Raw genomic sequence first — 15,248 nt, 5'->3', positions numbered from 1 at the left:
TCTGAGCCAATCATGATCATTGAACCAGAAATTTCTGAGCCAATCGATATGATTGACAATATTTCTGAGTACAGTCACTCTATATTCTTGGGTTTTGATGAAAATGAGACAGAACAAATCAAAAAATGTACAAACGTACAGACTAACGTACAAATGGACGTACAGACGGACGAACAAATGAATATACAGACGGAGGAACGGACAGATCAGGACACTCAGAGATCAACATTAGCCGTAAGAAGCCCCAATAGGCGTAGATATAATATCAGAAACCGTTCACGGATATACGACGAGGGACCAAGCACATCGGCGGAAGCAGCGCGAAGAGAAAAGATGAGACGCCTTGCTCCCGCTGCAGACCAAAATGGAAGTGGCCACAAAATGCAAGAAGCTGATGACGCAGCGAACGTGGAGGCGCAGACAGAGAATAGTGAAATTGTTCAACGAGGTGAACTGAAATTCACAGTGGATATCGAGGCGCTGCGGGAGGTCGTAGGGAGGTTAAGTCCTCACGACAAAGTTGTTCAGCTACACTTCGACGAAGTGTACACCAGCGGCAAGATGAGATATTCTCGGACCGAGGATATATTGTACGGTTGCGGCTACAACAACTGCGGAAAAATTACAAGAACGGAAGAGTACCGCACAGTACTCTTCTTCGCTGTACGTAGCCTGCTGACAAGCTTCAATATATTGATCAGCGCCACTCCCATAACCAACTATAATGGAGCTCCAGACGAACTGGACAGATGCTTAGGTATCGCAGAGGAGGCCGGCCTGGAAGTTAAAGCGGTAGTCTGCGACAGGAGCAACCCAAACCTGCACACATTGGGAAAGTTTCGAAACGGAACTTATAAACGAAAGCGAGCGGACGGCACCATTTATAAAATATACTATCTGACCGACTACGTACACCTAATATGCAGCATTTACTGGCTGATGGCAAACAGCAACCTGTTCGACATTTCCGTCGTCACTAGGGCGCATGCGAGAAAACTCAGCACTTCAAATTACTTGAAGAGAAGAGGTGCATGCTTGATCAACACTTCTGGACAACATGTAAAAAACTGTGTGCAGCTATTCACTCCCGCAACAGTGGCAAACTTAAACGTCGCTGTGCGGAGAAAAATTATCCATAAAGAACAAGACTTACGCACTTGCAAGGTTATCGCTTCTCTGACTGAATTCTGCGAAGTCATACACACAGGCGAAATATGCAGCGCCCAATGGGAAGGGCAGAAGGCGGTGCTGACAAAAGTGAAAACCTGTATAAATGCTAACTTCGAAACAGAAAAGGCAACTAAGTTCACCTTGCAAACCATCGACAAATTCATGGAAATAATGGATGGCCTGCTGGAGGCTTACCCTGGCATAACCATACACGCCTACAGGGTAAGCCAAGACCTTTTGGAGAGATTTTTCTGTAAGATGGCGCCAGGCAAGAGAACTAAAACAAGACAGGTGGAAAATATAATGAAGCTGGACACCCGCCTAATGAAACAACAACTAGAATTTTGGGGAGACGGATCCAGCACTGATGACGATTACGAGCTCATTGAAAAGCTGGATTACACAACACCAGCCCAGGCCGAGGATGAGTTCATGCCTTACGATTTGAATGGGGTACCGTTCAAAGTAGCTGCCAATCGTCTGACCGTTAACGAGGCGGAATACTTTAGGCTGCTCACAGGCTATGGAATAGCCCAATACATCCGTGAGCAGCTAAACTGCCAAGCATGCCTAAGCGACCTAACGCTAACAAAGGAAGAAGCGTGCTCCGAAGTTGATGGCATGCTAGTCGCCAATATACAGGAACACGACGAAATCCTGGCTAACAAGCATCTGGAAGCCGAATTTCCGAGGCTTAATGTACTCAATGAAAGCTCTGTAGATGATTCAAAGCACTGCTTGCCGCTATTCAAGTGAAATAAAAATGATTTTGTCATGTGACGATGGATTAAACAAGCACTCATTACTACACCCCTGAGTCAAACCGGCAGCCAGTTGAGGTGACAGCAATCAGTGAAAGCCGTCTAAACTGACCAGATACCAAACTGGAGAGTTCTTGAGTGATGTGATAATCATAGTTTGTTTACTTGCCGTACTTGTGCGAGTACGCTTAGATTCGTTGTAAATGCGTGAAAAAATTCCTGTTGTTTGCAACGGAAATGTTTCGTTAACATTAGCAGCACACAAGAGGTTTCTTCGTTTGTGCTCTGGAAATCACGTTAAAGCGTTCCCTGCTCTAGACAGCCAAAGTCGATGAAACTTTCCAAAAAATTGTAGAAGGCATGAACTAATTAACTCGCTGCGGAAGAACTGTCTCAGGCTTTTACCCCCACATATCTGAACAGTGGAAAAGTTAATAGGTGGACCTTTAATTTGCCAATTCGGGGCTGAAGTAATTAAACGAAATAAGGTCATTGATTGACAAGGAGGATGATGAAAAGTAGGCCACACGTTGTTTGTGAAAACGGGGTCGTTCTGAGATGAATGACGCACAAAGAGACACAAGGTCCGGATTGACCCCATCTAAGGGAACGCTTTGCATTTTGCGCAATTAGAGGTAATTGTGTGTCATAGATTGCTCCTACCCGGCCAAGCTACTGTCTGCTCTTACAGCACAGATTTTGTCGATAGCAAAACACTTGCGCCACACAAACAACACTACACGCAACTCTAATGACTCGGCAAAAATTGAGAGAGCTTGGTTAAGAAGTTTTAATGCATCCACACTTTAATGCGGACCTGGTTCAATTGACTAGCATTGCTCCGCTACCTTCACAATTATCTTAATAGTGTCAAGTTGACTTAAGAAGAAGCGTTCACTTGATGGCATTACAAATCACAGCAATTTTAACGTGATGATATACTTATCTTATTAGAAAAATTGCAAATGGTTATCAATGGGACATAGTTAACTTAAAAAGCTTTTGAATATAAAAGAAGGGATATCGCTCATTTAGGATCTTGCCTCGACTACGGATAGATAAGGTTTCTGAGTGATTTCTTAATCGTTAAAGCCTTGTTGGAAAATGCAAACGGAATGACAAAACGAATATATACCTAACAACTGCTCTCTATACCAGCTTCTTTAACATATAATAATATACTAAAAAATTAAATATGTAAACGGAGTAAAAATTTGCGACTTCGCTTACCTGTGATTGAGGGCGGTATTAATAAGTCATGAGAATAGGAGCCATTTTGCAGTTGCACTTTCCAAGCATTTATACCCGGAATCCCAGGTATACCGTCAGCTCCGGATTTACCAGGTCTACCACGTTGCCCCGCGATGCCTGCAATGTACAACAGAAAAAGAAGAAATTTAATTTTCCAGTTTATATTAAAACTTGTATTTTATTCGTAAATAAGAAAATCACACTTTACGTTGCCGTGTCATGGAGAACTTGACTTTTAGTTTTTTAGTTGCTTCCCTTAAGTATTTTACATCATTAAAAAGTCATAATATAGTTTTGGCGATACTTCTATGCTGTTTACGTTTTCTCTTTTGCTTCTTGCTGTACTCATTAATCACACTACTATTAATCATGGTCCATCAACTGTAAAAAACATAAATACTAAAATTGTCGAATCAAATAAATGTACGTGTGTGTGCGTTTTCATCTTTAGGGCATGTATATATACATATACGTATATGTATATATATATATATATATGTTTGTGTGTATATGTAACTCAACTAAAGCAACTTAATTGTAACTCAAGTGAAAAAAATTTCCACTTTCAGAATAACAGTTCAAAGGACTTGAACAACATGACTATGGGAAATGAAGGGTTGAAGGGCACTTTAAAAAGGGTAGACAGTGTGAGTTAGAGCATAAAATTTTGTTTGTCTTCTTTACTTAAACATTTACACAGCTACTAGTAAAAGAAAATAGGAGAAAAAAAGCAAATAGAAAGAAAACTTTGCCATTCGGTCAATTCTACATAAGCCTTACAACAAACAACAAAAAATAAACAGCAAGTAAGCAAAAAATAAATAAATAAATGAAAACAAAAATTTCTTTGTCTTTTAAGAAAATGAAGTTTTCGTGTTCTTCTTTTGCTAGAAGAAAAATGTGTTAAATATGTGAAACCATTAAAAATTGATTGATCTAATTCAGTTAGTCTTAAAGTATGAACTACAAAAACTTTTTTACGATATTTTTTGTAGTCTTCAGATTTTATCACAGACTGGCTATCGTACAAAAAGTGAAGCAAGCAAATTAACTACACTACTCTCTGAATAGTGGTGCCATGACCTGCACCACAAGTGATATGTTAAGTTTGTGCTTGTCTACGCAATACCCAGAAGGACTTGAGAAAGATCAACCTTTTATTATAGTGATCAAGTCGTAATCACTTTCCGAATTTATCGAAGCTTGTCTGTACATCTTTCTGTCAGTCCACCTTGTGTTCAACTTGCAGATAACAATTTTCGACATATTTTGATGGAATTTTTTAGATTGAGCTCTTGTGGCTGAAGGGTGAACGCTACAGAAAATGGTTTGGGTTGGTCCACTTTTTCGACTACTTCCCAGATAGCGCCCCATTCTTAAAAGCCGTTGTGTGGAAAAATATGCAATGTTCGCAATGTCTTGGCAAAATTGGCGGAGTAATAGTATTTCTAGTAGTATTCTAAATTGGTGTGAGAAATTTGGACCGGCAGTGACAATTTTTTGAACCCCTTTTCATATAACCGTGCCTACGGAAACTGAAGCCTTATATGATGAGAAAGTTCAATTTCCAATTCTTCGCAATGAAAGTTGGTTCATAATAACAAATTGACAAATTGAACGAATTTGGACCACGTAGGTCTATTTTTTGGATATTTCCGTAGATAGGAATTCTCATAAAACGTCAACTCTTGTATACCAAAAAAGCCTAATTTTTAATTCTTTTGTGATGAAATTTTGTTCATGATGGTAGTTAAAAAAAAAAAAAATAAGAAAACCAAATTTCAACAACATATCTCTATTTCTTGGCCGCACTCCATATAAGACATCTCAGGAGTAGGAAGCGCTTCGGAAAAAGGTTTCATTTGTATTATTTTACCATGAAGATTAATTCATAATAGCTGTTCAGCAAACAAATTAATGGCAGGGAATTTGGATCAAAAAGGTTTATTTTTTTTAGTCCTCAACATATATAGGCGCTATCACGAACTGCAAAGTCTAACATGGCGAGAAAACCTAAAATTCCAGTATAGGGGTTTTCATGAAAATTATGGCTTTGCATGCATAAATGTGTACCAAAACGAGCTAGTCGCTGTACTAAGCGAAGTGGAGTAAGGAAAGTAATTGGCAGCTTTGACCGGCTATAATATTCGTGCTTAATTTTCTGTATCTCAATATATAATGTACAATGCTGACGTGGTTCTAATATCTTTACTTTCACTGTTTTCAAGTCCGTTTTTAGGACAGAGAGATACACATTACAAATTTGTTATTGTATTTAGGTATGTCAACCATACATATATATGGTCTGTCCTCCATATATAATGCTTACGGTCCTAAAAATATAAATGAAAACCTACGAATAGATATTTAGCTTTTCCTCACACGTTTCAAAATGAGTACAATTTCGTCCAAAAAAAAACAAGAAAATACCCATAATTGAAAAAGAACTTAAATAAATTTTGCATTATATTAATGCTACGGACGCCAGCAGCATACAATCGGATTATAGCTATAAATATTTCTCTCTTTTGCCATATTACATCCAAATTTCATAGAAAAATTAGCGCTTGTTAGAGGTTTGCTTGATAATACTGTTACTGGCTTTAAATTGCATTTGAAAATGTTTACCTTTAAGACCTCTCTCACCAGGTGGACCTTGCGAGCCTTTTGGACCTGGTGCACCGTCTTTGCCATCTTTACCATGCTGACCGTCTTTACCATCACGCCCAGGGAGACCATCTTTACCAGGAATACCATCAGCACCGGCCCTGCCAGGCACACCATCCAAGCCCGGTTCTCCCGGTACGCCATCTCTACCGTCTAAACCGGGTCGTCCAGGTATTCCGATATCACCCTTTGGCCCTCGCAAACCCATAGGTCCATCTATACCCGTTGGTCCCGGCAGTCCAACGTCACCGCGGTTGCCTTTTGGACCCGGTATGCCTAAAACGATTATCATTATAAATGCGTAAAATATTGAAACTTAACTATTTGAATAGTTGTAAACTTTTACAACCAGATGCATACCAGGTAAACCAGGTGGTCCTGTTGGGCCTTTCGGCCCCACGGGTCCAAGTAATCCTTGCGGACCGGGCGGACAATATTCTTGGGTACTTTTGCAAAAGCCCGTAATAATTTTCTCCGGTACACGACAATATGTGTTTAAATAGATCCATTCATCGCCATCAGGTGCAGCTCCTTTTAGACCAGTTCGCTTACGAATTTCTATATCTTGCTCTTCTAAAACTTTGCGATGATTTGGTGTGAAAAATTCAATAAAGGGATCCGCTTTAAAAATGAAAAAAAAAAAAATAGTTTTAAGAAGGCAGACACAGATGTATATTTCGGCGCTATGACGGATCGTGAATCGTAACAGAAAACACCATCATCAAAAATACTCTGATACCAATTATGTTATAAAACAAAGCAGCTATTGAGTCACGCAAACCATAAACTCAAATATGTCTTGTACATATGGTTATTACGGTGTCGCTAAGATAGACTGATAAACTGGGCACAGGGAAACGTTTTCTATTAGTTTCTTCATTATATTATTATTGCAAAAATTTACGGCCTTTTTATCTTTTGATGTTCGTTAAATGTCAACCTTATGAAACTTGGCAACGTTGCGTGGTTCTCATTAAAATTACCTCAAGGCAAATTGTACATCAATTAAAGAGATGGACGCAGAAATTCAAGCTAATATTATTAATAGCAACTGTACATTTTCTGAAGAACTCTCGCGGGGCTTGTAATTGCAGTTTTTATTCATCCATCTTATCTTATTTTTATTCCGTTTAATCTATCGTCGAAAAGTCAAGAAATTTTCAATAAACAACTGTTTTGAGAGTTTCTGCTTTGCTGCTTTGAAGATCAGTTTGAAGCAGTGCTCTTATGCGCCTATGTCAACGGTTAATTAAGTCATAGAAAGATATTTTAGTAGATATTTTTCTTTCTCTCTTCTCTTGGATTTTTTGATTTAGATTATTTGCTCCAGAGGTTCTGGAAGTAAAGTTCCATGAAACAACATTTAAGAAACACAGTTCTTGCTCGATGAGACAAGCGTGGAGAAAGACACTGTTCTTTTGAAGAAGACGCAATTGCTTTATAAAGAAAAGTATATCATACCCAAGACAAAAATAGTGAAGGTCTTCACGAGACCTATCACGAGTCCTCAGCTATTTCTGTCAAAATTAATTGATGAAAACAATCTTTTCATCTCGAAGATGGTTTTCACATTCGTCTAACGGCCTTCAACTATTATGTATTGGCGTGTTTGAGCAGCATCATATGACACTAATTTATAAGGTATTGTTTTTGTTTACAGCTCAAATTAATTTGTATATGCGAAGAAGCTATACATGAGCATAATATATACACAGGGCCTATGTTTTTTGAAAATGCATTATGAAATAATCAAAAAATTTAAGCCCATAGGCGATAGCTGGTAGTGTTTTAAGGGCATAGTCTTAGAGTTTATTTCTTTGGCTAAATTTATTATATTATTATTATTGTTATTATTTTAATTTTAGACTAATGAATTGAATTCTTAGACTAAAAAAAAGACATTGAGCACTAGCAACACAGGCTTTCGGCTCAAAAAAAATTTATTATAATAATAATAATCAGTTCAGAATTCGCATGTAACTATTAGAGTGAACAAGGGCAATATTTAAAAAGATGATTTCCGATAGTTGTTTTGCAAGATATAACCAATAAAAATGTGTTTTATTGAAGGAATTTAGATGTGGGCTAACTTTGGCATCGGCTTCCTAAATTTTGTAATTCTTTTGTTTCTGTAGATTGTAAAGGAAGGAAGGAACTTGAATCACTGAACTTTAGTTTTCACTAACGAAAATATTTAATTTATTTTATTTATTCTATTTTTTTTTATATCGCGAAAACATTAGGATGTCTTTGATGAATAAGTTCGAAAACGAAAGCCATAAGCAAGAAGAACATCCATAACGACAATACGTTTTCAATTAATTTCGTGGCGATCGTCACTGACATCATTAATGCAGAAAGAATAAAATTTAAATGATTTTCTTTTCCTATTTTACCAAGCAGTTAAAATATATTTTCTTTCACTTATAAAAGGAAAAGTTTCATTTATTTTAAGGTCTCTGGTACAACAATTATTTACTCCAATGATTTAGCTCCCGAATAACTTTTACACTAAGTGTTTTTTCTTCTGAATTTTTAAATTGTTCTCCGTATTTCATTGCTTACTTGCTAGAGCAACTTCAATACAAACAACAAAGCAGCAACAACTTCTTATATCTATATTGTGAACAATATGAATTGGTTTGTTGGCTGTTGGCTGAATAAAAGTTGTTTCTAACTATTGAGTGTTGCTACTGGGTTGATTCGTTGGTTGGCTGGTTCGCTAGCTTACTTTTACATTGGCTTTTGTTGCCTGGCCGCATTCACTTACTTACTTACCGTGCATGGATGACGGAGATGAAGAGATATCTCGACGTTGCCTTTGCTGCAATACTATTGTCTTGGAAGCTGCATAATGGCTGTTATAATTGTACTTGCTGTTGTTGTTATTGTACTTGTCATTATATTCAGTTTCTGTTCTCTCCGGTTTTCTTGTAGTGTTATAATCATTTTCCGGTAGAGTATGGGCTGTCTTGAAAGTGCTCGTTCTACAATCCAAAAAACACATAAATACTCATATAAAATCTAATCATAAGAAATAACAAAAACCTAAAAAAAAAAATAAAAAAGCAGAGTAAAGAAATTTGTTTAAAAGAAACTTTTCTGCTTATGTATACTCTATGTTATATTATTAAGATATGTGTATGCTAGTACCTATTAGTACACGCAACGTGAGTATATGTATGCGTATATATATATATATATATATGCTATATATACTTATATCCATATATATATATATATATATATATATGCATATAAACACTATATATACTTATATCCATAAACAATGTATATATATACATATACTGTAGGTGCATATGCGTAAATATGTGCGTGCGCGTGTGCACATATATTTATGTACATATGCTTGTATGTATTATTTTAGACAACTTGCTCTATATTATTTTCTTTTTACTTGCAATCATAACATTTAATACATATCGCTTTCTTCTATTGTGTTATAAGAGAACAAGAATATGATTTCATCATATTTAATACCATTGAATTCATCTCCGATGATCTTATTTATTGCAAGTAATAAAATTTAAATTGTATATCTTGTGAAAGTTCACAATATGTTAACCTTTCCTGCATACATAATAAGACACATAGAGGGCATGATGTAAGGCGACCCAGAAAATTTTGCTATAAAAACGAACAATTGGTTATGAAAGTGTCATCAAAAACAGCAATACCAACAGAAACAGAAATAGATATGCAACTGAGTATCCATATATTACAGCAAAGTTGAACGTATATTTCTTATTTCATATAAGAGAATGACGACCGGTCATATGAATGACTTAAACATATTTAAAAAAATTGTAGAAAATATTTAATAGTTTTGTATTTTTAATTTCTATCAACAGATTAGATGGATAAAAACATGTTTAAGTCTGCCCTGAATAGCTAAAGAACCGACGCTAACAAAATTGGAAAGAATTTGTTTTGAAGAATGTTAAAAAGCTAAAGCGGATAAAGACGTAGAATATGCTACAAATAGTTACCAAGGTCGTATACAATATCAATCTAAGAAACTGGGTAATATTTAAGGAGGAAAGGAGGAGAAACGACGTTCTAGTATTTGTGTCTACGTTTGACTTGAAAGTGGAAACATTTGGAACGACGGAAATGATTGGAATTGAAGCAAAGGTCTTCAATTTTTTTTTTTTTTTTTTTTTTTTGTTTATATTGTTAAGTAATTAAATGATATCAAAGAAATAAGTGACTGAGAAAACCTTTGCTACGTATGTAAACATAAATTAATTCGTATAATTAAATATTCATATTTTTTCATATATGTGCAAACTAAAATGACGCCTGCTGTTATCGTGAAGTAACGAGTTTTGGACCAATTTTTATTGAACTGAAAGGAAAAACATTTAAACTGAAAATTATTGTGGCGTAAGAAAATTGAATACTTGTTTTACTCTGTTAATACGAATTTAGAGTTTAGAGATCTAACTTTCAATAGTTCGTGGTAAAAATTGTCTCATGACAGTAAATTGACAAACGAATAAATCTCACCGAATTTGGATCACGTAGGTCTATTTTTTGGATACCACCGTATATAAGAATTGTCAGGAAATGTAAGCCCTCCCATGCCAAAAAGCCCTATTTGTTACTGCTTTATGATGAAGATTTGTTCATGATAGTAATTTGACATAAAAATTATGTAGACCAAATTTGAATCACATGGTTTTTCTTTGATTACGGTCCATATCAGATTTCTCATGAATAGCGACAAGCTTAGAAGAAGGTTTAATCATTAATACTTTTTCGGGAAAACTGCTCCATAGAAGCAATTTAACGAAGAGAGAGAGAGAGAAAGACCATATATATCTATTTTTTACACCGCAACAAATACAGGGGAGCAGCAAGTCATTATATGGGCAGAGGGTCTAATATTCCCTTTTTTATGAAGGAAATTGAAAAATAGTAAAATTTTTAGGAAAAAAATTAAGTTTGTTAAATTTATACTACGCCATGTGATGCTTTGGGCATCCTTTAATGTGCAGGCTTTCATGAAAAGTGTGTCATTTTTGGTGTCAAGCAAATACTTATACTGGGCGAATTGCTGTAGGGTATATATGGTCGGTCTTGTCCGACTGTAATATTCTCACTTGTTTAGAATGTTCTAAGTGCATATCACGAAGAAGTTCTTGAGATCTGATGGTTTTCCCCAGTAGACGTTTGTGCCGACCGGGTTAGTCAGAAAGAATTTCTCTTCTATAGGTTAGAAATGATAAACAAATAGCGCAAAAATCCGAAGAATTTTGTATGGGAACGATGGTAAGCGTCAGTTCACTCATAAGCTCAGCTAACAACTTAGAAGAAATCGCGAACTGAGTTTCCGTCTCTATGCAGGTATATATATACGTATAGTAAAGCACTTATTTTAAAATGCTTATGTTCAAAATAAGCTGAGATGAGATTCTTTCTTAAGAAAATGTAACTGCTTTTACTTAAACAAATTATTTAACCGTATTAGATATTCTTGAATGAAAAGACATTTTCCTTACAGTTGCAAGCATTAATCTAATTATTTTTACCTTTCAATTTCATTATTCTCTTTTGTATTCCTCCGCACCGCGTTGTCTTGCTGCTGCTCTGTTATTGATTTGCCAATTTGTAAGTGTTCTCTTTTGCCGGCAATTGCCTGCTGTAATATGATATTCTCTATCATCGTCCTTAGTATAGTTTCTGAGGCAAGCAATTCCTGATGAAATTTTTCACGATACTCAGCAGCAGCAGCAGCAGCAGCAGCAGCACCAGCACCAGCAACAGCAGCAGTTGGCATATGCTGTTTTGTTGTGGTTGTTGTTGAATATAATTTTGTATTGTGGCAGTTGACTGAGGCGGAGGAGACATGCGAATAAAATAGTACAGATAGCGATGCCAATGCTAGCGTCAGGATACCCAAATATAGATATACCGTTGAAAGTGAGGTTAAGGTGGTGGTTGGTATGATAGTTGGTTGGCCGTCGCGCAGTACCTTACAGTTGCGATAGACATCAGTTGAAAGCATATGTTGGTTATTTGATGGGTACGCTGTTTTAGTTACGGTTTCGTTTTGTTGCTGCTGTTGTTTGTTATCCGCATGTTTCCGGTCGTTTTGTAAATTACATTCCCAATTTTTAAATTTCGTTTCAAGCAGTACTGGTGGTCGTGATAGAAAAGCTGTTACCCTTGCTTGTGATATTGCTGCCTTTTTTGTTGTTGTTGTTATTGTTGCATCAGCTGTACTACTCTCACTTAGATATTGTTGCTGTTTTGTTTTTGTTGCTGATATTTGTTGGTTTGTTGCAGATGCCGGTTCGGTTATCTGCTGTTCCGTCACAGCTATACCCGTTGGCATTATTATATTATTTTCATGTTTTTTCATCTCTTTTTTATGTTTTTTGGCACTGTGTCCCATTTGATTTATGGCCACAAACATTTTCTTTCTTTTTCTCTTTCTCTCTGCTCTATTCCACAAATAACCTTTTACATATATATTTATTGTATACCTATATATACATGTATATCTGTGCGTGTGTGTAAGTATGTTTTTCGTTTTTCTTTGTTTGTAGGTACGTAAGCAAGCTTCATGCTGATGTATAGTTTTTTTTTTCAAAAGAATTTTCTTCATGTGGCTGTAGTGTGTTTCTAGTCGTTTATTATTTAGAACTTTTTCGGTTGGATTTCATGAATATTTGAACTACGGCAAAAAAGAAGGGAAAAAAAAGAAAACAGCGGAAAAGAAAAGGAAAACAAAAGTTGATGCATAGTTCGCACACACAAATACGCACACACTCGGCCATCATTAGTCCATAACATGAGGAACACAAGCCGAGTATTCAAGAAAGAGAACTATGAGCGGTTGTGAGTGGGAAGGGAGGGAGAGAGAGAGAGAGACACAGAGGGAGAGCGAAGTTAAAGTAAACAACTGTGTTAAACATAAATCAATAAAAGACGAAAGAACATTAAATAGCAAGAAAACAAGCGAAATACATAAATGAAATTCAACAAATGTTACCAAAAAAAAAAGGAAGCCACAACGCCTTCAAAAAACCAAGAATCCTTAAAATGTCAAATTATTTGTTTTTTTTAAATTTTTTTGGAAAGAAGCGTTAAGACCTTCACTAACATATTTTGAATTCTTTTTTGACTGCCTGTGAAAATTAAATAAGGGGTTTACAGAGTACAAAAAAAAATTAAGATCATTCGCCTTGCAGCGAATTCTGGTTACCCACCATCTGATGTGAGTCTAAGATTTTTTTCAATCTCTTTTAGGCGCCATAAAAACTTAACGATATATTATATTAGTCGTGCGATTTGTGACATCGCAAGTTTCATTTAGTTTGCGTGCTCTTGATAAGACTCTGCCCTCCGAGTGAATTTGACTTGGTCGTTAACTTTAAACCACCCAGAATTTTTATTTTGGCAGCATAATAGTTGTGAAGTCTTACTCGTATTTGGTATTCGATGAGTACAGGATAACTTGCCAGGCACAGAAAGTAATTCATGATGAAAAAATTTTAAATAAAATCCTGATACGACCATAGAGGTCTTCAAAGCTGTTAAATCAAATCTATGAGGTAAAGCAAATGTTTCCTGGCAATTGAAACTTTAAAATCATTTTACTCGAAACCATGTTTCTCATGTGTATCTGAGCTCCTTTAAGCTTCTTTCCATATCTAGAACTATTTTCATTCTACGGACCGTCATAAGACTTCAAGTTAAATTTTTAGAAAATGTTTGGTCCATTAGTCTGGATACAAAGCCGCAGTCTGATTAGTGGTGCGATAAGGGCGCTCATGTCAAAACAAATTTTTTTTATGTACTTTTAAACATGTACTGCGACCACTTTAGTGCAATAGAAAGTAGTATTTTTATTCATCTAGTCAAAGTCAGACACTTTTCTGCAATGTGACTGGCATAGGCTGCCACTTTTATGCGAGCTAAAAATATATTATACTAATATAGTCGAAAGGTCAGACGCATGGACCTTGTATCGGATGAACGTACGTGTCATCTTAAGTCTAGCTAGTTCGGGCGTGATGGGGACTTTGCACTCTCTATCCAACAAACACGCCGCAGACAATCACACTCAGGAAATACACGCACAGTAGCCCTTACGGAGACAGATGCACGATTCAAACTTTGTTACCGACACCGCATTGACCGCCGGCCACATGGATCGATCAGGAACCATTCAGCATTCGTATGCCATCCTAGAAAACGTGTTGAGTGACATGTTAAAGTTTCTGCAGATGAAAAGATGAAAGCTTTGATGAAACTTCGAATTTTTCAGTTTTTATTTCCTATTATTGCAGGCGCCTGACTACGCCTTTTCTCAAGGAAGTGCCTTTACGCCGTTTGTGAGAAAAAGAAAACAATTCACTAGGGACTTTTTTTTAAATTTAGAAATTGGATTTTCTTGTTTGTAAGTTTTCCCTTTCCTTCCCAAAATAAAATATTTTAATTAATAAACCCTGCATTGAAGGCGAAGAGCACTTTTAGGTACAACGAAAAAAGTCTACATTATGATCTACAATGATATAAGACTTGTGGATGTTACAAGCGAACTGATAAAATTAATATATTCTTATTTTCCGATGGCGAGTAAAAAGAAAACAAAACTCTCAAAATGTTGCTTTCATACCTACTGGCACAAACACATGCATAACTTTGAATAGATACAGGCAAGCATGCATACAAATGCACAATGAAGGCAGCCCTCCTCATACATGGAACGAATTTCCATAATCACGCACTGTTGAACATACAAATATGCCCGCCCGCCTCTCTGCGCTTTTGAGTCTGCAGAAGCGTGCTTGTATTTATGTACGCCTATATCCTTACACGCCTATGTTTGCGGCCACGTCTAGTCTTTTACGAAGATTTTTTGCCTCCTCACGCTTGACTATATGCATATGCAAAAAAAAAAGCGGAGAGCAACAACATAAAAACAAAAAATCTCTTGCATGTTTTCACGTATGCTTTTCTGTCTGCTGCCAAACTACTGCGTACATGCGTATATACGCACATACATACATACATACATACTTTTATGCATAGGTATATATATAGCACATGTATGAAAAAGCGGCTGCTGATAAACTATGTAGACAACACACGCATACATTCGGGCACATTCCGACAATGATAGGGCAGTACGCTGCTTTGTGGTTGAGTACCACACGATATTATAGATAAAAGTTGTTTTCGTTTAAACCGCAATTTTCATTTAAATATAACAACAACAAAAACCACAAGAGCAGTAAAAGAAGCGTTTTCAACCAACACATACAAAAAAGTAAATAAAAGAAAAAACAGTAGGAAAATATATTTATATATTAATTCCTTTTTATATATATTTTTTTTTTACTTTTAGGTTTCATTTCGTTTCCA

The 15,248-nt window shown here is 36.2% G+C and overlaps 1 protein-coding gene across 6 annotated transcripts in view; it reads right to left on the bottom strand.

Moving 5' to 3' along the window:
* The window catches only part of LOC119641586, a 44,897-nt gene extending 29,901 nt beyond the window's left edge, over positions 1-14,996 (bottom strand). For 2 of the 6 annotated variants that reach the window (XR_005247857.1, XM_038040345.1), the window contains exons 1-5: positions 11,405-14,993; positions 8,628-8,836; positions 6,210-6,470; positions 5,811-6,125; positions 3,162-3,299 (exon numbers count right to left, since the gene is read on the bottom strand). Coding sequence is in view for 5 of the 6 variants with exons in the window: in XM_038040345.1 (XP_037896273.1) it covers positions 3,162-3,299; positions 5,811-6,125; positions 6,210-6,470; positions 8,628-8,836; positions 11,405-12,483 (2,002 nt within the window). In the remaining variant the exon portion in view is untranslated. Of the gene's footprint in view, positions 1-3,161; positions 3,300-5,810; positions 6,126-6,209; positions 6,471-8,627; positions 8,837-11,404 lie in introns of all 6 variants that reach the window. The other 4 variants (XM_038040347.1, XM_038040344.1, XM_038040343.1 and 1 more) reach the window with 4 other exon arrangements.
* Positions 14,997-15,248: the final 252 nt, after the last annotated feature.

Source organism: Glossina fuscipes, unplaced genomic scaffold (assembly GCF_014805625.2).
Source record: "Glossina fuscipes isolate IAEA_lab_2018 unplaced genomic scaffold, Yale_Gfus_2 155, whole genome shotgun sequence".
In the NCBI taxonomy this organism is placed as follows: Eukaryota; Metazoa; Arthropoda; class Insecta; order Diptera; family Glossinidae; genus Glossina; species Glossina fuscipes.
This window is presented reverse-complemented; position numbering and strand designations above follow the sequence as displayed.